We start from the raw sequence: 21791 nt of genomic DNA on the forward strand, positions 1-21791 counted from the left end.
GAGTCATATGGGGAACCTAAACTTCTAGACCCGGCCGGCAGTAATGAAGCAGCACTCCAGCACTCTCCACTCCCCCTGACAGAGCAGTGTCAGGGGAAGCCAGCAAAACATATTATTTCAATAAGATCCAGAATCTTATGACATAATACCCAAGGTGCCCAGATTTCAACCAAAAGTCACCCATCATACTGAAAACCAGTAAGATCTCAAGCTAAATGAAAAAGACAGTTAATAGATGCCAACACCAAGATGACAGACATCAGAATTATCTGACAAAGAATACCCTTGAAACAAGTGAAAAACTAGAGACCCTCAGCAAAGAATTAGAAATCTCAAAAAACAGAAAAGTTATAAAGAACAAAATTAAAATTTTAAAACTGAAAAATAGAATATCAAAAAAAATTTTTTTTAACTCAAACGATGAGCCCAACAGCGGAAAGGAAGGGACAGATAAAAGAGTGAATTCAAAGACAGAATAGTAATTACCTGAATGGCAATGAGAAAATAGACTGAAAAAAAAATGAACAAAGACTCAGGGACCTGTGGGACTATAATAAAAGATATAACATTTCTGTCATTGAGGTCCCAAAAAGAGAAAGAGGATTGGGTTGAAATAGTACTCAAAGAAACAATAAATGAAAACTTTACTGATCTGGCAAAACATATGTATAAACCTACACATTCAAAAGGAGCAAACCGCAAATAAGATAAACTCAAAGAAATCCATGCCAAGACACATCCTAGTAAAATTTCTGAAAACTGATGACAAAGAAAAAATCTCGAAAGCAGTCAGAAAGAAAAGATACTTTACCTATTGAGGAAAAAACTATTTCCAGGACAGTGGATTTCTCATCAGAAACCATGGCGGCCAAAAGGAAGTGGCACAATATTTTTCAAGTGCTGAAATAAAAGAACTGTTAACCGGTAATCCTTTATCCAGCGAAAATATTCTTCAGGAGTGAAAGAGAAATCGACATTCTCAGATGAAGGAAAGCTAAGAGAATTTGTCACCAGCAGCCCATTCTAAAAGAATAGCTAAAGGAAGTTCTCTAAACTGAATGGAAATGATAAAGGAATCTTGGAACATCAGAAGGAAGAAAAAACACAGTAAGCAAAAACATGGTAAATACAACAGACTTCAGACTTTCCTTCTTTCCTTCTTTTGAGTTCTCTAAATTATCTTTGTGGTGATGAAATACTTCTGTATCCTGACCGTGGAGGTGGATATACAATTAAATGGCACAAAACTATACACACACATTGTACCAATGTCAATTTTCTGGCTTTGGTAATGCAATATAGTTACACAACATGCAACCATCGGGGGATGCTGGGGGAAGGGTACATAGTACTACTCTGTACCATCTTTGCAAGTTCCTATAAATCTGTAAGAATTTCAAAATAAAACAATTTTTAAAAGTATAATCCAAACTAGGCTATTTTATAAGCAGTAAAAAAAAACCCATTGCCAATGATTCAATTCTCACTCACAGTGACCCTATAGGACAGGGTAGGCCTGCCCCATAAGGTTTCAAGTGAGTACCTGGTGGATTTGATCTGCCAGCCTTTTGGTTAGCAGTCTTAGCTCTTTACGACTATGCCACCAGGGTTTCCATTTTATAAGCAACAGGCAATTTTAAAAAATAAAATTACAAAAATGACCCCAAGCTATGAATGACTTTGCCTTTAACTCTTATTGATAGGGTTTATTTAAAATTTTATAAGCAATAGGCAATTTAAAATAAACCCTATCAATAAGAGCTAAAGGCAAAGCCATTCATAGCTTGGTGGTCATTTCTGTCATTTTATTTTTCAATTATTTACCCAAATAATTGAAAATAATTTATCTGCTAAAAATGTACCCTATTATTTGATTAACAATTAAATTGCTGAAGTTGTCACTTACCTCCTTTTTTGAAAGGTCTTCCGTAGATGTTTCCTTTAAATAAAACAGTAAAAAATAGATTTTAAATAACCATAGCTTCCTTTGAAAATCAAATGATGTTAATAATAGTTAACATTTATTGAATCTTACCATATTCTAGGAACTGTGCTAAACACTCACTATGTATTTTTATGCAAATAATGCATACCTTCTGTGTTTGCTGGACGCGCCCTCCCCCTGTGAGATATCATAAACCTGCTATGCTTGTTTTTTTTACAGCAACATGTGGCAGAGGATTGGCGTGGTGGCATTTGTGAGGGTGCCTCCAGGAGGAAGGGTACAGCCTGCCAATAAACACAGAAGGTGTGCGTTATTTACATAAAAACACGGTACATTTTATCTAATTCCCATAAAAGCTCTTGTTTTCTACATTTGAGATGAGGAAACCATGACTCCTTGAAATGAAGTAACTTGCATATGGTCAGACAAGTAGCAAGCGGCAGATCTCGACTAACAGAGACAGTGCTCTTAACTACCACTACACTATAACTCAACGTCCATACGGTACCGTTTAAGTACTGTTTCATGTAATAGACAGGACAAGTGCTGACACATATTGAGTGAGTCCTATTAAATCTTACATTGCCCATTATTTTAAGTATTTCAACTAGAATTTCAATCAGATTGAGAACTAGAAAAAAAATCAATGTTTTTCAACAGGTTACAGCTAGGAAATCATGAGAACTGATTTTATGTTTTAAAGACACATTCAATTGCATGATTTCCCTTCAGTACTATGACAGTAAGTCTTATAATATTATTTGTTAAGGAAAACTAGTTGTTATAGTTTTTCATGCTATTATACAGTCGTAAGACGTATACAATGAGCTTAAATTGACCAGATTTTTCAACAGCCAGTTGCTGTCACCTCAACTCTAACTCATGAAGACCCCACGTGTGTAAGAGTAGAATTGTGCTCCACAGGGTTTTCATTGGCTACTTTTTCAGAAGTAGATCGCCAGACCTTTCTTGCAATCTGCCTCTAGGTAAATTCGAACCTCCAATCTTTCGGTTATCAACTGAGTGCATTAAATGTTTGCACCACTCAGGGATTCCAATTTTCTAACTGAGTAGGAAAAAAACTAATCACAGAAAAAGTAAGTTTTTTTTCACGTAAAACTAACATTGATATTCCCCTAAATAGTTTAAATGTTCCCTAGGGGTACTGGTTAAAAAATCATTCTCTCTGTAACTGTTATTTGCACAAATCTTGTCTACTTTTTCCACTGTTACAGGGCCTACATTGCTTAGTGACCAGTCCACAAAAAGATTTGCGGAATGAATGAATCAGTGAAAAATGAATGGTCAAACACTGCTGCCTGAGGCTACTACTCCTGAAGCCCGAACACCCACCCCATCATTGTTACTGATCTCCCTACATCAAAAGCCCTTCTGCAGTGTAGCTAGTGGTGAATCCAGGGTTCTGGGCTGAGAACTACACACATAGTCCTTCTGAGTCAATGCTGCCCTGGACACCTGTCTTGCCCCCGGAAATATAGTCTGAAAATTACACTTTCTTAATGGTTAAAGTGTTAATGGTTAATAGCCTTTTAACTTCCAAAGCCTGCATAAAATTAGCTTTATGTTATGGTGGAGTACAAAGATATTATGCAATAGGTACTTCAGCATTTAATTATACCACATCTTAGAAAATATATTTTAGGTAGGCACCCTAAAAATCTTTTACAAATATCCTTGGCTCCAATCAACACACCTGAACAAAACCTTCATTTAACTGGATATTTCCCTCTAACTCTTGTAAGAGTTAGACAAATAATAAGAATACAATCTCTTCTTATATAAACCCCAAAAAAAATCAAAGCGGTCAAGTCGATTCTGACTCACAGTGACCGTATAGGACAGAGAAGAACTGCCCCACAGGGTTTCCAAGGAGCAGCTGGTGGATTTGAACTGCCGACCTTTTGGTTTGCAGCTATAGCTCTTAACCACTAGGTCACCAGGGCACCTCCTCTCATATAGGTCCTAAAAATCAAATAAGTATTCAATATATGTTTCTGAAATTGTAAACTTAGCAATTTTTGAAAACCTAAATTAAAGCCATCTACAGAGGCCCTCCAGGCCCATTTTTGGAACTTAAAGAAATACACTCATCCCTGACTATACAAATGAGCTATGACTTATAAAACAAATCTTGCTCTATGTGCACACTATTTTTGGTTTGTTTGTATAAGGTCAGAGTTTTCTCAGAGGTACCGGAAATAAAGGTTCACCCCTTATGCTTTTCATTTTTAGGTATTTTAATGTAAATCTCTGCTTGTTGTTCTCACTTCGCTCGTATTTTATACCAAAATACAATATGTGGTTTTAGCTTTTAAAAGACTATTTTTGAGCAAAATGGCGCCCAAATGCATCAGGAAGGTTCATGCCACTTCCTGCTAATTTGCCTAGCCTCTGAACAACTGGCAAAATAACAGGAGCTGATGCTGCAGCTGCTACCATGCTCTCAGTTACTTCAGGAATTTTTACAGCTTATTGGCGTAATGTGAGAGTTTATACAATTATCTACAGTATGTCATGACTAATACATGCATGTTACTAATATTACAAGTCTCCTGCTTGGGCTTACTTTTTCCATGAAGGAAAACACTGACATTTTTATGTTAATTATCATGAGAATTGATGGTGTATCATGTTTTCACCTTTGAGCAAGAACTTCAGAAATCATTACGTTCATATTTTTAAACTCCCATATTAAATATGCCAGCTTCATGATCCATTCAGCCTTCAACCCAGCCCAATGATAAGTCAGATAAAATACGCAAAAATTGTTTTCATATCACATACATACTCAAAACCTGCCAGTGCTTTCCTTCTGCAATATAGTATCCACGTTCTTAGTTTCTGGTTCCATTTTTCTGCTTTCTCTACTACAACTAAACACCACGACCTGAAACAATCCCAAAACTCACCTTGTACATCCTTACCTTTTCACCTTTATTCATTCATTCGCTATACCCTAAATGTCCTCTCATATGAATATCCTACCCAGCCTTCAACGTTCCAAAGCCTAAGCCCTTGGTTGTACTTGATTATTCTAGTCTTTTCTATTTCTTTGGCGCCTTTATCTCAATCATCTTTTGCATCCTCATACATATCATCTGTCCAACCATATCGCAAGCACCTTGAAGACGGAGGCCCTTGAGTAAGTAATTTAACTTATCTCCCTCCGTTTTTTTTTTTTATTAGAAAAAAAAAATTAAATGATCCCTAGTGCTCCTCCTGTTCTCTTAAAATTTTACACATCAATTTCTTTCATCTCCTGTAACAAATACTGTAGCCATCTGATAAATATTTCTATCTGACTGATTTTGGCAATACCTATTATAAAATTACTTAGTCTTGGCTACTGGACAATACTCTTAAGTGTAACAGTTTTCAGATTGCAAATAGGAAAAGTTGCCAGCTTAATCAAGCGATCGTAAGTAGTAAGCTAAGTATTCATTCATTCGTTTTCTCATTCAACAAATATTAACTTACCATCAACTCTGGGTCAGGTATCATGTCAGACAACATAGAAGTGACTGACGTGGCTCCTGTCCTCAAGGAACTCACAATCCAATGAAAGAGAAAACATACTACTAACAAAACACTGTTAAACAGAGGGATAAACGATACTGTAGAAATACATAGAAGAAACACCTAACAGTGACTATGAAATAGAGAAGGCTCAAGGCAATCTTCTCAGAAGAGGTAACATCTAAACTGAACCTTAAGGACAGGAAATGGTCAGTATGTCAGGTAAAGTAGCAAGTGCAAAAGCGTGAGGATAAGAGAACACAGCAAGTTTGAAGAAGTGCAAGTAGCCCCAGTAAGGGTGGAACTTAAGAGTATAATTTTAGGAGGGATAAGAGAGGAAGAGCTAGAGGGACAAGCAAGAGTCAATTCACAATAGGTTTGTATGTCATGCTGATGAGTTTGGATTTTTATCTTGAAGCAGAAGGGTAGCCAACGGGATGGAGATAATATATCCAGGTAAGTACTGAAATTGACCAAAGATTCCAGTTTTATATCAGAGACAGTGTATAGCAGAGACTGTTTGTTGTTATCTACAGTAATACAGTTTTTAGCTAGGCACATACCCATGTAGCTAAGGACCACATTTTCCAGCCTCCCTTGCAACTAGGTTTTGCCACATGACTAGTTTTGGCCAGTGAGATATGTGTATAAGTGCTGTATCCTTAAATAGAAGGAAGGAGTGTGACTTCTCCTGTTTTTCTCATCCCTTTGGTGGAATGAGAATGTGGTAGTGAGAGTCAGAGCAGTTATCTAGGACCACAAGATGGAAGCTGCATATTGCTGATGGCAGAACAACAAGACAGAAGGAGCCTGGGTACCTAATGATTGAGAAACCACCATCCAACCCTGAACTGCCTAACTGGACTGTTATATGAGAAAGAAATAAACTACCTTTTTAAGGTTTATATGGGCGGGGGTGGGGGGAGTCTCTGTTAGAGCAACTTAGCCTGTATCCACACTAATACACAGTGGAACTTAACATTTGATCCAAAGGACTGAAGAACTGTTCCTACTTACCAATAAAACCAGGCTCAGTAAATAACCAAAGCAGGAGAGTGCTGACTGAAGGGTTCTATAATTCACATATCTGAAGGTTAAGTGAGATCATATAGGTTATCAGAATGTACTTAGATTAAGTAATTTAAGGTAATAAACATGAATAAAAAGCAAAAAACCAAGTTTAAAAGGCAAAAATGAGTTATCACTTATCACCTAAATAAAGCAACTAGAATAGTGTATTAGTGGCCTCACAGTAATTTCTTTTCCAAAAATTTTAACTAGTCCTAAGTATTCAACATCAGATTTTTTTTAACAGTTTTATTTAATGAAGATTACCAAGAAAAGGAAACAGCATCTACAGATAGATTTAGCAATATCCATGCCCCTCAAACTAAGGAAAATGATTTCTAAGCTTCTCAAACTAGTTAAGAAAAAGAACTCCTGAGGTCCTCAGGAGTCTCAGGATGCCCTTCATCTACCATTCCTGACATAGCAAACTACATACATCAGCCCAGAAGCCCTTCTACATCCCACTTTGAAATGTGGTGTCTGGGGTCTTAAATGCTAACAAGCGGCCATCTAAGATGCATCAATTGGTCTCAACCCACCTGGATCAAAGGAGAATGAAGAACACCAAGGTCACACAATAACTATGAGCCCAAGACACAGAAAGGGCCAGAGGAACCAGAGACTTACATCATCCTGAGAACGAAGAACTAGATGGTGCCGGGCCACAACCGATGACTGCCCTGACGGAAGACAACAGAGAACCCCTGAGGGAGCAGGAGATCAGTGGGATGCAGACCCCAAATTCTCATAAAAAGACCAGGCTTAAGGGTCTGACTGAGACTAGAAGAATCCCGGCGGTCATGGTCCCCAAACCTTCTGTTGGCCCAGGACAGGAACCATTCCCGAAGACAACTCATCAGACACGGAAGGGACTGGACAATGGGTAGGAGAGAGATTCTCATCTCTTGAGACTGTGTTGGCATCTCCTGTCTGGAGGGGAGACAGGAGGGAAGAGAGGGTTAGAAACTGGCAAAATTGTCACGAAAGTAGAGACTAGAAGGGCTGACTCATTAGGGGGAGAGTAAGTGGGAGTATGGAGTAAGGTGTATAAGCTTATATGTGACAGACTGAATTTATTTGTAAATGTTCACCTAAAGCTCAATAAAAATTATTATTAAAAAAAAAAGCTTGTGAGCAGCCATCTAAGATACACCACTGGTCTCACCCCACCTGGAGCAAGGGGGAATGAAGGAAATCAAAGACACAAGGGAAAGATTAATCCAAAGAACTAATGGACCACAACTAACACAGCCTCCACCAGACTGAGTCCAGCACAACTAGGTGGTGTCTGGCTTCTACCACTGACTGCTCTGACAGGTGTCACCATAGAGTGTCCCAGACAGGGCTAGAGAAAAATGTAGAACAAAATTCTAACTCACAGAAAAAGACTAGACCTACTGGCCTGACAGAGACTGGAGAAACCCCAAGAGTATGGCCCCCAGACATGCTTTTAGCTCAGTAATCAAGTCACTCCTGAGGCTCACCCCTCAGCCAAAGACTAGACAAGCCCATAAAACAAGACTAAATTGGCACACCAGCCCAGGTGCGAGAACGAGGAGGCAAGAGGGGACAGGAAAGCTGGTAACGGGGAACCCAAGGTTGAGAAAGGGAGAGTGTTGACACGTCGTGGGGTTGGCAACCGATGTAACAAAACAAAATGTGTATTAATTCTTTAATGAGAAACTAATTTACTCTGTAAACCTTCATCTAAAGCACAATGACAAAAAAAAAAAAAAAAGGCACATTTGCCCAAAAGTTAAGATGAGAAGGCAGGAAGGGGGGTAGGAAAACCAGACAAAAGGAAACATGGAACCCAGGGCAGAAAGGAGGAAAGCGCTAACAGTGTGGGGATTCCAAGCAATGTCCTGGGACACTTTGCGTACATTTTGTTGAATGGGAAATTAATTTGCTCTGGAAACTTTCACCTAAAACACAATGTTTTTAAAACTAAAAAAAAGAGACCGAGCCCACATGCCATTCTAAACCATTTAAGTCTCTAAACCATTTTAGGCACTAAGGGAAAAAAAAAAAAACTATTATGAAGTGTTAGTTTGTGAATATATTGTACTGGGTTCATTATTAAAAAATAAACATCTCAAGTCAGAGAAAACTCACTATTTGCACAACTAAATCCTCCTTCTTATTCTGAAGGGCTGTCTTAAACAAGACCCATTTGGCTTTTGTTAAATGAGCCAATTTCTAACCCCCTTTCCTCATAACCCAGTATCATAATGGCTTCATAAACTAGCAATGAGAAAAGGCAATATCAAGATATCGACACCAAAATTCTAAATCAAGCATTTTTTTAATTCCACAGCTCCTGACTCCCTAACTCCAGGTGATGTAAACTATAAATCTCAGTGATAAAGATGTGCTTCTACCTAATATAAAGGTATACTTAGTTTCCTTCATCCAGGGATGGCAGTGATGTCTTGTCTGATTCTATCCTATCCAAAAACCCAAAACCGAGCCCATTGCCATCGAGTTGATTCGGACTCATGGCGACCCTATCCGACAGAGTAGACCTTCCCCATAGGGTTTCCTATGCTGTCATCTTTATGGGAGCAGATCACCAAGTCTTCTCTCCCACAGAGCAGCAGGTGGATTCCAACTGCCCACCTTTTGGTTATCAGCCAATGCTTAAACACCACGCCACCAGGACTCCTTCTATTCTACCCACTAGCTGGTAAATCATCACACCTTTGATACACATGACAAAGCAGAGAATACATTTGAGCAAATGAAACATAGACTTAAGATTCACAGCAAATCATTTTTAGTGAATCAATTCCCATTAACCTCAACGGAAACTAGTTTGGTCCCTGAGTAAAAACTTTACCTAGGTATATAATAAGCATAGAAAAATACTGAGGAGGTAGAATATAAAATTTGAAAATCATTCTGAAAGAACAAGTGGGTAAAATAAAAAGTAGAAAAAGGGAACAATCTAAGTTTAACTCGGGTATCTGATTATATCCAAAGAGTATTTTCTTCAATAAAAAGTAAATAATTCTTTAGCCTGGAAGATAACACTGACTATAACTTACCACTGTAACAAAGAACTGGCCACAGCCCCCTCCCTCAACACACAGACATTTGGTTTGGTACTCCCACTATACATTGAAGTATCCTGAACTGTAATTATTATTATTTTTTTTTTTTTTTGTGAAGCCTGAGTGGCTGGAAAGCCAGTGCCTGTAAAATCTTTTCCAAAAAATCCCAATTATTTCACAATATCTCCACACGATATCACTGAAGACATTTTCCCTAACACATCATCCCAATACTATTCACCAACCAAAAAAGAAAGTGTTGCATTTATCTCAACCATCTACCCACTAGTAACCTATGTGAGGCATAACCTTTAGAAACATTAGAGAATGTCAGTGTGTACACTGAAAATTTGTCAAGAGTCTCTGGCTATGGCCCACTATAGAAGCACGCAGAGGCAAGGAGGTAGTCATGCACACTAGTGGATTTGGCAGTTTTTGTTTTCAAATACAAGCCTAGCTTAGTTTTTTTGCACTAATATCAGTACTTGTGAGAAATACATAATGATTATATTTATATAATCAATTTGGATGGAGAATTCAAAATCAGGTAAGTTTATAAAGAGAAGAAAGAAGCCTAGTCAGTGATTACAATGAAATTAAAAGGAGTTTGACAACAATTGGGAACTACGTAGCAAAAACATAAAAGAAAGCCTAAGATCTGCGTAAGAAATCTGAGGCACATTTTGATAGGGAAGTAGTAGTACCAACTGCACACTAGTTCCACTCCTTTCATGGCCACATTTGTTTCAAAACACATTTCCCTTTTGCGGGTAATGAAAATGTTCTAAAATTGATTGTGGTGATGGTTGCTAAACTCTGTGAATATACTAAGAAAACTACTGAACTGTGTGTGTACTTTAAATAAGTGAATTATATGGTACATGACTTATATCTCGATAAAGCCATCACGTTTAAACACACATGTTTCTGAAGTCAAACACTGCACACAAAAACAGCTTGGATCAACTGTCAATACAAAGAATTCTCAATTTATTTACTCTGAAGTTTTTTTTTTTTTAATACACACACGTGCACACATCTTTGGGCACATTAAAATGTTTAGAAATTATCCATGCTTTTCAATACAAGATCCCTTTCAAAAATCGTCCTTCTTCAAAATATCTTATGAATGTTAACACCCTACTGTGATCATTCCTCTTTATCCTCCAGAATCTGTTTTCTAACACGTCTTTTTTAGCTCTCATGATCTACTGGCATTGTTGGTTAGCATGAAATGTTCTATGTGCAGGACATGGGAAAGTCTAAACTTACAAAGGCAGCGTTGTGGTTAAAAAGCACAAAATCTAGCACCAGGCTGCTTTGGATCTTAATCCTAGCTCTTCTAGTGTAACCTCGTGCAGTTATCTAACTTCTCTGTGCCTTGGTTTCCTCATCTATCAAATGGTTATAATAAGTCTCTCTTGAATAGCACTGTCATGTGGATTAAATGTGTTAATGCCTATAACACACTTAGAATGGTGAAAGACTTATAGTGAGTGCTATAATAAGTAACTTATTAATTACCTACTAGTATAAGTATTGGATTGGAATCCACCAGCCACTCCTTGAAAACCCTATGGGGGCAGTTCTACTCTGTCTTACAGGGTCTCTGTGAGTTGGAACTGACTTGTCGGCAACGGGTTCGGTTTTCGGGTATTAGTATTAGTATTAGTAAGGAGCCCTGGTGGTGCAGTGGTTAGACCACTTGGCTGCTAACCGAAAGGTCAGAGGTTCAAATCCACCAGCCAGTCCACGGAAGAAAGATGTAGCAGTCTGCTTCCTTAAAGATTACAGCTTTGGAAGCCCTTTGAGGCAGTTCTACTCTGTGCTATTGGGTTGTTATGAGTCAGAATCAAGTTTTTGGTTTTTTGGTTTTATTAGTGTTAGTATTGTCTGATGTCAAGTTGCTTCATGTGCTCTGTTGCCCTCATCTACACTGTAAACTATTTCGGAGCAGTGCATATGTTTTCTCACTCCTGGTACTGTGCTTTACGTATAGCTGCTCGATAAATCCTTGCTCGTGAGTCTGTATGTGGATACCACATATATGTGATGCCAAAGAGAATTCACAAAATTCCTTAATAAATTAAAAACTTATATGCTTAAATATCAAATTGTGCAAAAAGGTACACAGGTGTAGAATTACGGTTGGTATCTCTATTGCCACTAATGGCGCTTTGGTATAACTCCATCAATTGAAAGGCTAGAAATATTAAAGTTTTCTTTTGGGCTGAAGAGAGACTTGAGTGCAGAAGCACTGGGTTAGAAACCAAGGTCCCTACATTCCACCTTAGATGATGTAAACTTCTGTAAGTCATTTCACTTCTCTGTATATAACCCTCCATTCCTTTTATGCACCTTCCTCATACATGTCATTAGAATAAGGGAAATAAGGAGAGCTAACTGGGCTTCAAAAGCACATGTTCTATAAATAAAAGGCGTTCTCTTTCTTTTACATCTGAGCTCATGACCTGAGAGTGGAATAAATCTAAATTTTCTAAGAATACTTGTGAATGTTGCCTTTTCATGTTCAAATAGGATGCTCATACTCATTACAAATGCAGGTGAAGCTGCTAATAAATATATACCAGTAGTATAGGGAGCTAGGTTTTCCAAGCACTTCCATGTACATTATCTTACTAATCACCAAAAAATCCTGTGAATACACAGTATAGGACCCATGTGATAACTAGTCTTTTTCCTTCTGTGCACATACCCCATATTCCATACCAAAGATCATCTGTGTCATCACTTGTCTGACATTGGAACCAGAGAGGGCATTATGTAGGCAAGGAGGAGTGCTACCTTCCTGTACTAACACCCAAAGCTGCTCTTAATAACCCATTTAGATTTATCCATTAATTTATCAAAACTGCTACTGATCTTTGATCATATGTAAGGTATTACTTGGTATGCTGCTGCTAGAGTGACCATAACAGCGTAACATAACCACAAAAACTATAAATCTGTAGCAAAACGTGATGCAAACACAAATTAGTCCTCTTCCTAGTTGTTTAACTATTACAAATGTTTCAATATTTTCTTCTTTGGGACCTACTATCTAAAACATTTAGAGATAAATCAGGCAATTTTGTGGCCTGTTTGATTCTCAGAATATCAAGTTTCTATGCTTAAAAGATAACATTGTAGTTACATTTTCCTGTATATCTCTTTCCCTTAAAAATGGAGATTAAAATTTTAAATCCTATTAAGTTAAACAGTATTATATTTAAAATATACTATGACAATGGTATTTAAATTGACATCTTCCTTGCATTCAATGCGATGCCATCTTTAAAGAAATAAGCCAAATGTTTACCACAAACTTTCTTATCTGCCAGAAAACTGGTGTTATTTCTAAACAGTTTACTGGCCACTCAAGAGATACATGTTCAAAAAAACAGCATTCCAGCTGGAATTAAGGCATACAGATAAAAGAAAAATACACAATTTTCCGTCACATTTCTGGTTCATGTATGAATGGCAAAACCTTATAACGTACCCGAAGTTTTCAACTAGTTCAGCCACAAATCTATTAAGAGAGTCAATAATAACAGCTGTAGTTACTATGTGGCTAGAACTGTGCTTAGCACTTTATATGCGTTATTTCGTTTAATCCTTAAAACAACCAGATGAGATTGTTTCCAGAGAAGCCAAATGAGGTTCAGAGAGGTAAAGGGAGTTGCCTGATGTTACTTGGCCAGTAAGAGGCAGAGTCCAGATTTGAAACCAGGTCTGTGATTCCATCGCCAAAGACCTTCGCCATTAAGCTCTATTGGCTTCCCACTGAGAAATATCCAAGAGTGGAACAAAAAATTGGTTAAAATGAAGTGTTCTTTAGAAAAATATGGCCATTTTTGAAAGTAGGATCAAGATGCAAAACTACCACTGTCTTACCCATTTTTACTCTATGGACTGTTAAAGTATTTCATACAAAGAATATAAAAACCATCCCTCAGTTACCCTCTATACCCATACCCTTATGAGCTTTGGGAAGAAACATGGATTACAACAATGCCGGGCCCTGTGAACCATGTCTGGCCTGGAACAGCAGCTATAAAACTCAATAGAAAGGTCTAGTGTTTGACTTACCACGTTTACTTTTACCCCGGCTTCATTCTCCTCTTCATTTTTCTCATTTGGATCAAATTAAACCAATGCTTTGTTAACAGGCATTCCTCCAATGTGCTGTTGACTCCTTTTCAAAACCTTCAACCAACTCTAGAAATCTTTTATTAACCTCAAAGCTCATGATCTTTGACAATTTTCCTCTACTATAAATACTTCAATGACGGCAATTAACAAAGCAATTAGTATTTTTTAAATACTGTAAATAAAAGCAGATTTTAAAAAAAAACAAAAACTAACTTCAAAGCAGTGAAATGGGCAAGTGTGCATAGAATGAGGCAAAGCCTTGACCCCAACATTCTGTTCCTTTAAGTTCATGGTCATCGTGTTCTAACAATCTCTTATCTGAAGATATTAGCCCTTTGGCAGGCCCTTCACTATTAATCTTAGCTATTACCCTCCAACATTAGCAACTCTGTTAGAACTCAACACATTTTAAGGCTTAGACCATTATCAAACAACCAGCTTGAACTAAAAGAAATTAGGCAACATTGTGAAAAAATTTAATGTCCATTACTTTTCCCATAGGTCACCATGGGAATTTGAGGCTATGAAAATTTGTGAGTGTTTGACTAAAACATCTGATTCAGGCAGCCACAGCACAGCCTCAGTGTTTTTCAAAGGGTTATCCCTGGATTACTACAGCTGGCCCTGCAAGCAAAGGCTTTCTCTGAAGTATTGAGTTTATCTCAAAATCCCATATGAACATTGCATTCTAAAGCACAATGTAGCTGAGTTTGTTTAAATAGTTCAAAATATTTTAAATTAGTTACCAGTTAATGTTCTCATCCTTAAACTTTGTGTAAAATAGGTGCTTCAAGAAAACACAAAGTTTTTTATTTTGTAGTTCCTGGGGCACACTATGTCACCACCCTGCTCCCCCAATACATGTGCTCCAGTTTGACAGAGGCTAAAGTAGTGGACTCAGTGGACCAAAGAGACTTTATTTTTTCAGACTAGTTCAATGTCTGGAATGAAACAGGCACTTAATAAATATTTCCTGAATAAATTGGCTAAATGGTTTCAAGGACTACTTGTCAACTGCAAGAACTTTCCAGAAAAATACTTTGAGACATGTAACAACGCCCAACCCCACAAAAGCAAAAGGACAAAGAAAATATACCAATTGTGATTTGCAAATACTGATAAAGGAGAACAGCAGAAACCATATTTTTCTTAGTTTAGCTGGAAAGGAAAGACTGCACAGTTCTACTCTGACAAACATGGGGTCGCCATGTGTCAGAGTAGAACTGTGCTCAGTGGGGTTTTTAATGGCTGATTTTTTGTAAGGTCCCCAGGCCTTTCTTCCATTGCACCTGAGTGGACTCAAATTGAGTTTACACCGCCCATGGACTCCAGCGCAGGGAAGTAGGGGTTGAGTGATTAAAAACCAATTTGTATAAGCCTGTAGATCAGGCACAGGAAAAGTTAAGCACTTAAAGTCTCTATTTACCCATAAAAAAATTCATATACTGGACACTAAAAAGAGTTTTCAATTGACTCTTGTGTTTTCCGTTGTATTTTTTTTAACATGAACGATTTCAAACTAACAGGAAAATAAAAAGTTGCAATGTCCATCCATGTCCCCATATAACCATGCATGGTGCTGGAGCTCCTGAAGGTCAGGAACCAGGTCTCATTTGTTTTATACCTTTCTCTTGCTTTTAATACAGATTTCTATACACATTAGGAGTTCGATAAATGTTTAACTGCAAAGAATACGTCTTTAATCATATCGAATAAATCCCTAACTGAATTCCCTCCCTCGCTCCATTCCTAACCTCCACCAGAAAAAAAAAAAAAGACCTCTCGTCCTAAAGAACCGTGGTTTGGTTTAAACAACAAGAGAAAAACAAAAAATAAATGCTCTTAACAGCACTAGATAAATGAGCACTTACACACCCAGATCTTGTCTCATTTCAATCATGGAACCCTGAGCGACCACCCCCTGGCATAGCTCAGTGTTCCTATGATAAAATGAAGATCATGTGTTTGGCCCTCTCTGTTCACAGAGTCGTTGCCTAAATAAAGCAACACGTATTTACAAAGGAACCATTATGAGCAAGTTGTTGGAAAGGATAAAATAGTGTATACACCTCCTGGTGGCGCAACAGTTAAGCACTCAGCTGCTAACCAGAAGGCTGGCAGTTGGAACCCTCCCTGCAGCTCCAAGGGAGAAAGGCCTAGTGATCTGCTCACATAAAGATTAAAAAAGAGGCAGTTCTACTCTGTCACATGGGCTTGCTATGAGCCGGAATCAACTTGACTGCACCCAACAACAGTCTCCACCACCACCAACAACTTATTATGTGCAAGGTCCTGATTTAAGCACTCTACCAGTGAACAATCCCTTACCTGAAAACCTTGGGGCCAGATACATATGCAAATTCAGAAATTTCCATATTTTTAAATAGCTAATAACTTGCTTATACTGTGTACTATGTAATAACCCATTAGAGTCTATGGCACTACCCCATAATCAAACATATTAATAATTATGCAGCAATACAAAATAAATATTAACAAAGTAGAATAAAGACTATAAATACCTGTCAACACCTGAGTTTTGGCACCAAACTTACCAATTTAAAAATTTTATTGGTTTTCACAATTTTTAAAATTTGAAAATTGCAAATGACCAATTGTGGACCTAACTAAATCATTTAATCCTTACAAGTGCCCTAGGAGATAATTTCTTCTATCCATCTCTTTTTTACAGATGAGAAAACTGAGGTACAGAGTCAAGTGGCCCACTGCTAGTAAGTCTCCTAGACAAAACTGGAACCCAGGGAGCTTTTAGCTCTAGTTTGTAGGTTATTCCCCCAGGATATTAGGATTTACCTCTAGGGAATGCCAGTGACCATCTGGATTCCTATTTGGGGTCAACTAGACCTCAAAGCTGGATTGCTTTCAGGCAACGGCTCAGGGCAATAAAATAAATGCCAAGTCTCAATTCATTTCAGCCTCAAGGAATAGGCTGAAACTCTAATCCCTCAAAATGGAGCCCTGGTGGTACAGTGATTAAGAGCTCGGCTGCTAATCAAAAGGTGGGCAGTTCAAATCCTTGGAAACATTATGGGGCAGTTCTACTCTGTCCTATAGGGTTGCTGTGAGTCATAACCGACTCGATATCAATGGGTTAGGTTTTGTTTTTGTTTTGAATCTCTGAAATTATAAATATATGGCAAGTTAAAAATGTCAGAGAGGCAACAGCTAAAATAAAAGGCAAACCCTTCTAAAATCCCAATGGCTATTTCTAAAACCTACGTTATCACTTTATACACAAACAAAACTTCCAGACTACCAAAGGACACATGTTTCTATGAGAACATACAACATCATTCTCTGAAATACAAATTCTTAAATTGAACAATTTGATTTTCAAGAAAATTGGCGCTTACTAATCTCACAGCACAGGTGACATTATGAGAGTGAAAAAGTAAACTACTTTCTAACATATTCATTTCAGAGTTCCCATTCCCCCATCCCCTTACCTAATCAGAATCAAGGAACTGAATTAGATATTTATTTATTGTACTTATCAAATAAAGTTTTTCATTCCCAGGCCTTAATGTAAACAACTGAGTAGCTAGATATTCTATTCATCCTCTGCAAAACAAAAACTATTTTTTATTTTCACTGACAAAATTTTTTTAGTCAGCGACCTTCCACGGGAAAGCAGTTAACAAAGACCCTTCAATGGTTTCCCATTACCCGGAAATCAAACCCCAGTTCTTTCTCAGAACCTCCAGGCCCTCCATTATCTGGTTCCCTCTTAACTCTCTAACCCTTTCTATAACCACTCCCCCATCAGGTTCACTCCAGTTCCAGCCGTACTGGGTTTCCTTCTGTTCCTCAGACACAAGTTTGTTTTCCTATCTCAAGGCTATGACCCTTCTCTCTGTGGAGAATGATCTCCCAGATCTTCTCAAAGAAGGTCCATTCTCTCTTCTCTTTCAGGTCTCTGCTCAAACGTCACCTTCTCTGATAGGCATTTCCGGACCATCTTTGCTAAAAGTAGGCACTTCCCTGTTCTCCATGTCACATTTTTCTACTCATTCCCCTCTCTATTCTTACTACAGTCAGTATTTTCCTCATTTGTTTACTTATTTATTATTTATATCCTCCAGTAGATTATAAGCTCCATGAGACTCCACAAGAGCAAGTATCATGTCTTATAAGTTTTACCATTGTGCCTAGTACAGGGCGTTGGCACATAGAAAGCGCTCAATAGATCTAGATTTTGGAAAATGAATTGCTAAATGAATGAATAATGTATTTACAACCTGATTGCTGTGAATGTTAAGTAACTTGAGGAAGCACTTTTTCTAGTTTTGAGTTATTTTTCCAAAATCTTTCTAGATTTTCTGAAATCTAATGGTGTCTACCAAACTGTTATTTCACAGCAATAAAAATAGATGTCTCAACCAATGGATTTAAGAAAAAATATTTTGAGGACAGTTTCATAGTTTATTAAATATCAATAAAATCACACAATTTGGGACTGGTTAGTCTCATTTAACTATTGCAAGCCAAAATACTTGAGGAAAAATAATTGAAAATGTAAAGTAAATGAGAAATAAGACAATCCAGCACCAAACTGCAGTTATGCTACTAATAACAGAAATATCCAGCATAATAACCTGTAGGTGTACTAGGCGAACTATCAAATACATATTGACTCATTAAAAAAATTCCGAGAAAATGCTTACAGCTAACTCGCACCTACCTCTATTTCTCCTGGCAAACATAGTTTTACTGTACCATCACCTTAGTGACAATTTTAGTTCAGAATTAGTATCAATAATAATCACAAAAGGAAAAGATATTTTAAATCATGTAAAATTACCTGATATAAATTCTTTTTGAAAAAAAGTTCCCAAGAAAGTTCATATTTAGAAGGATGGGCCTGTGATAAGTCCCCTTTCCCTACTATATTCTATTCTTCATAGAACTAAAATGAAGTCAAAAATTTACCAAATTTATAAAAAAAAGTATAAAAATCATCTGGAAGCCATTGTAACCGAACTAAATGGATAATCAATGGCCTTTATTCTTCTTGTAAAACCCCCCTTCTTCAGAACATCAACTTCAACCCTATAGTCACACCACAGTTCTTAAAGCATGTTTATAAAAGTGGTAGATTTAACAACCTTGGGAAAATGAGGCTTTATTTCAAAATAGACGCTGCTGCATAATCTGCCCTCACTGCGTCACTGCCAAAAGTAGTGCTACTCGGATAGTGAAATTTAGCTATTATCTTCACTCACAACTTGGTTTCTTCTGAGATTACTGCCAGTTAGGGCACATAGTGTCAGTAGCAATACCCGGTCACACATCAAGCAAACAATTCTATTACTTTTAAGGATAAGGATATTAATAAGAACCTGCAGCTAAGGGGGCTAATTTTTTTCTTATGTAAAATGATGTCATAAGTGCTTAATGATTTCATTTTTTTCTCCGTTTTCAAATTTGTGCATTAGATATATAGCCTATTTCTAAAACACAGCTGCATACATCAACACGTGCTCACTCACTCGTATCTGCCTCCACTTTCAGCTTCTCCATTGAATTTTCTCCCGGCGCTAATTACAGCAAGGAAGTGAGCAAACGCATCTCAGTGTGGGAGGTGACATGGCAATTGCATAGGAGAAGGTGGAATTGCTAAGAGAATAACTGGTGCTGTGAAGTCCACTTAAGCAAACTAACGTCTAATGCACGGAAAAAAATAGTTTTATTGAAAAACTACATGGTTTTGAAATGCTGTTTCTTGGGAGTGTATACAAATATGAAATCTACAGTAAAAAATTGTTGCTTGCTTTAAAAAAATCTGTAAGTATTTTCCTCTGTTGCAGGTTCCTTCACGACTAAGACAGTTTTAAATCCCAGTCTCTCCGATTCTATTCAATGTCCTTAGTAACTAACCCAGAAAAAAAACCAGGGCCGTCTTACTAAGTTATGAGTCCTTAGTAACTAGGCTACCCCAATTTGAGTGATTTTTTAAGTCACTAAAAATCCTCTGGCTATATTAAACCATTGAACATCCCAATTTACAGGTGGAGAAATGGAGTCAGCAATCAAAAGTCCCACCAGTCCTCTCAGGCTGACTCAGCAGCGGAGGGGAGGGTGGGACGAATCAGGTTTTAAAAAAAAAATTTTTTTTTTTACTATACTAGGATTACATCTTCTGAATCGACCCCATGGCCAAGAGTTAGGGCCTTTTTATTGGGGGATGGGGGTTGCGTTGGACTAGGATGCACGGATGGAGAGATGGCTGGCAACGGTTCGTGGACCAAGTTATTGAAACCTAGAAACTTTCAGGTTCCTTAGCTGATATTTACCAAAGGATCGTTCCCACCACTTTCAGTAAACCATAGGCTGGACTGTAAGCCTCCAAAAAATCAGCACTCAACTGTGATTAAACCAAAGATGTCAAGACGTTCAGAGCGAAGTTGAAAGCTTGGAGGGAGAAGAGGCGTGTGCTCCTGGCGGAGGCTTCCAAGTTCGAAGATTCTGAGGGAGGGATGGATTGGGAGGCACAAAGGAGAAGCTGTTAGAGGACAGGAGTCAGTGGGGCCGAGGCAGGCAGAGGGGCCCGAGACCGTCAGGACAGCGACAGTGAAGCCCGGACAGGAAGACCTTGGAGGGATAACAAAGAAGCAAAGGGAAAACTGGCTTCTGGGGTCCTAGAAGAACCCAGGTATCTTGCGGAGCCAGGGGACCCTGAGGTGGGAATGAGAAGGTGCTCGGATGAGGGCGTGCACCCGCACGCGGGAGAAAAAGGGGAGGCGTGCAAAGAGCAAAGCTGGTCCCCTGTCCCACTGGCCCTAGTGTAGATCGGGAACTCTTCGCCGCGCGCTGCTTCGCGGCGCTCGGTCCCGGAGGCCGGGAGGCGGGGACAAGGCTGATGGAGCCCCTGCAACTTCGGGACCCTGCCTCACCTTGTTTGCCGCGTCCGGGGTCCCGCCACTCGTCCGCCGGCTGCTGCGCTCCTGGGGCCAAAGCGGGAGTCGCTCCGCGCAATCGAGGCTCCCTCCTACTGTGAGGTACCAGCACCCTCACCTCCGCACCGCCGCACCTCTGCACCCCTTGCTGGCTCTGGCCACTTCACCCTGTGCTGGCGGAGGTGGAGAGCGCGGACCCTGGACCCGAACGGCGCTCCAGTTATTTCCAGAAGTCCCCTTTCCAGGCTTCCCTTAAATAGGAGCTGAGCTGGGGCGGGCAGCAGCAGAGCCTCCGGCTGACCTCACCAGGGGGTGGAGGGGAGGGAGGGGAGAAGGAGGGAGAGGGGCGGGAACCTAGGGGGGAGGAGAGGGGAGAGTGGTGGGAGGGAGCCCGGGCGGGGGCAACATGGCGGCGGGGGTGGCCCTGGCGGCGCCTGCGCGGAGGCGGGGGGAGCTGGGGCTAGCACAGAGTGCGGGGTCCGAGCTGAACTCCCTGGCAGTGACCGAAGTGGGGCGAGCATGGGCCCGGAGGCGGGATGACAGTCAAATGTTCCTCACGCCTCCAAAACCTAGACGCTAGGGTTTGAGCATACTTGGCCTCTAGTGCCCAGGAGGCAGGAGAGGTGAAAGCTGTCAAATATCCAGGAGCAAAAGTGCGCCCGCCCGGGGCTAGCCACTCCAAGAGGAAGCCGCCCGTGCCTCCTGCCAGCTTTGGCCCTGGCCTCCTCAGCACAGCGGGGCCAGGAAAGGGTGTGTGCTGTAGAAACAGGGCCACTTCACCTCAGTGGGATTCTCACTTCAAAAGAAACCTGACTCAGGCTTTCTTGCAACAGTTCATCACTCTTCTAGCGCGATGAGTGAGCGCTTCATCTCTCCCCCTCCTGACAGAGTATTAAGAAACAGGAAGAATAACAACCACAAACACAGCAGTTTAACATTGACTGAACGTTTGCTATGAATGAAGCTCTGATCCATTAACTGTCTTAACTCTCACAGCTACTCCACGAGGTACCCACTATTATTATCTCCATTTTACAAATGACAGCTAAGGCGTAAATTTTAAGCTAGTTGCCCAAGGTTATAGAATTTGTAAATGGCAAAGCGCCCAAGCACGGT

General features: G+C 39.3%; 1 protein-coding gene across 27 annotated transcripts in view; it reads right to left on the minus strand.

Moving 5' to 3' along the window:
* KLHL13 (kelch like family member 13) overlaps window positions 1–20968 on the minus strand; it is a 171171-nt gene extending 150203 nt beyond the window's left edge. For 7 of the 27 annotated variants that reach the window (XM_064278702.1, XM_064278691.1, XM_064278703.1 and 4 more), the window contains exons 1-6: window positions 20673–20966; window positions 6500–7480; window positions 5444–5513; window positions 3791–3928; window positions 2094–2229; window positions 1907–1939 (exon numbers count right to left, since the gene is read on the minus strand). Coding sequence is in view for 3 of the 27 variants with exons in the window: in XM_064278689.1 (XP_064134759.1) it covers window positions 1907–1939; window positions 6500–6569; window positions 7178–7182 (108 nt within the window). In the remaining 24 variants the exon portion in view is untranslated. The other 20 variants (XM_010594674.2, XM_064278705.1, XM_010594673.2 and 17 more) reach the window with 13 other exon arrangements.
* Window positions 20969–21791: the final 823 nt, after the last annotated feature.

The sequence above is a fragment of the Loxodonta africana genome, chromosome X (genome assembly GCF_030014295.1).
Source record: "Loxodonta africana isolate mLoxAfr1 chromosome X, mLoxAfr1.hap2, whole genome shotgun sequence".
Taxonomy (NCBI): Eukaryota; Metazoa; Chordata; class Mammalia; order Proboscidea; family Elephantidae; genus Loxodonta; species Loxodonta africana.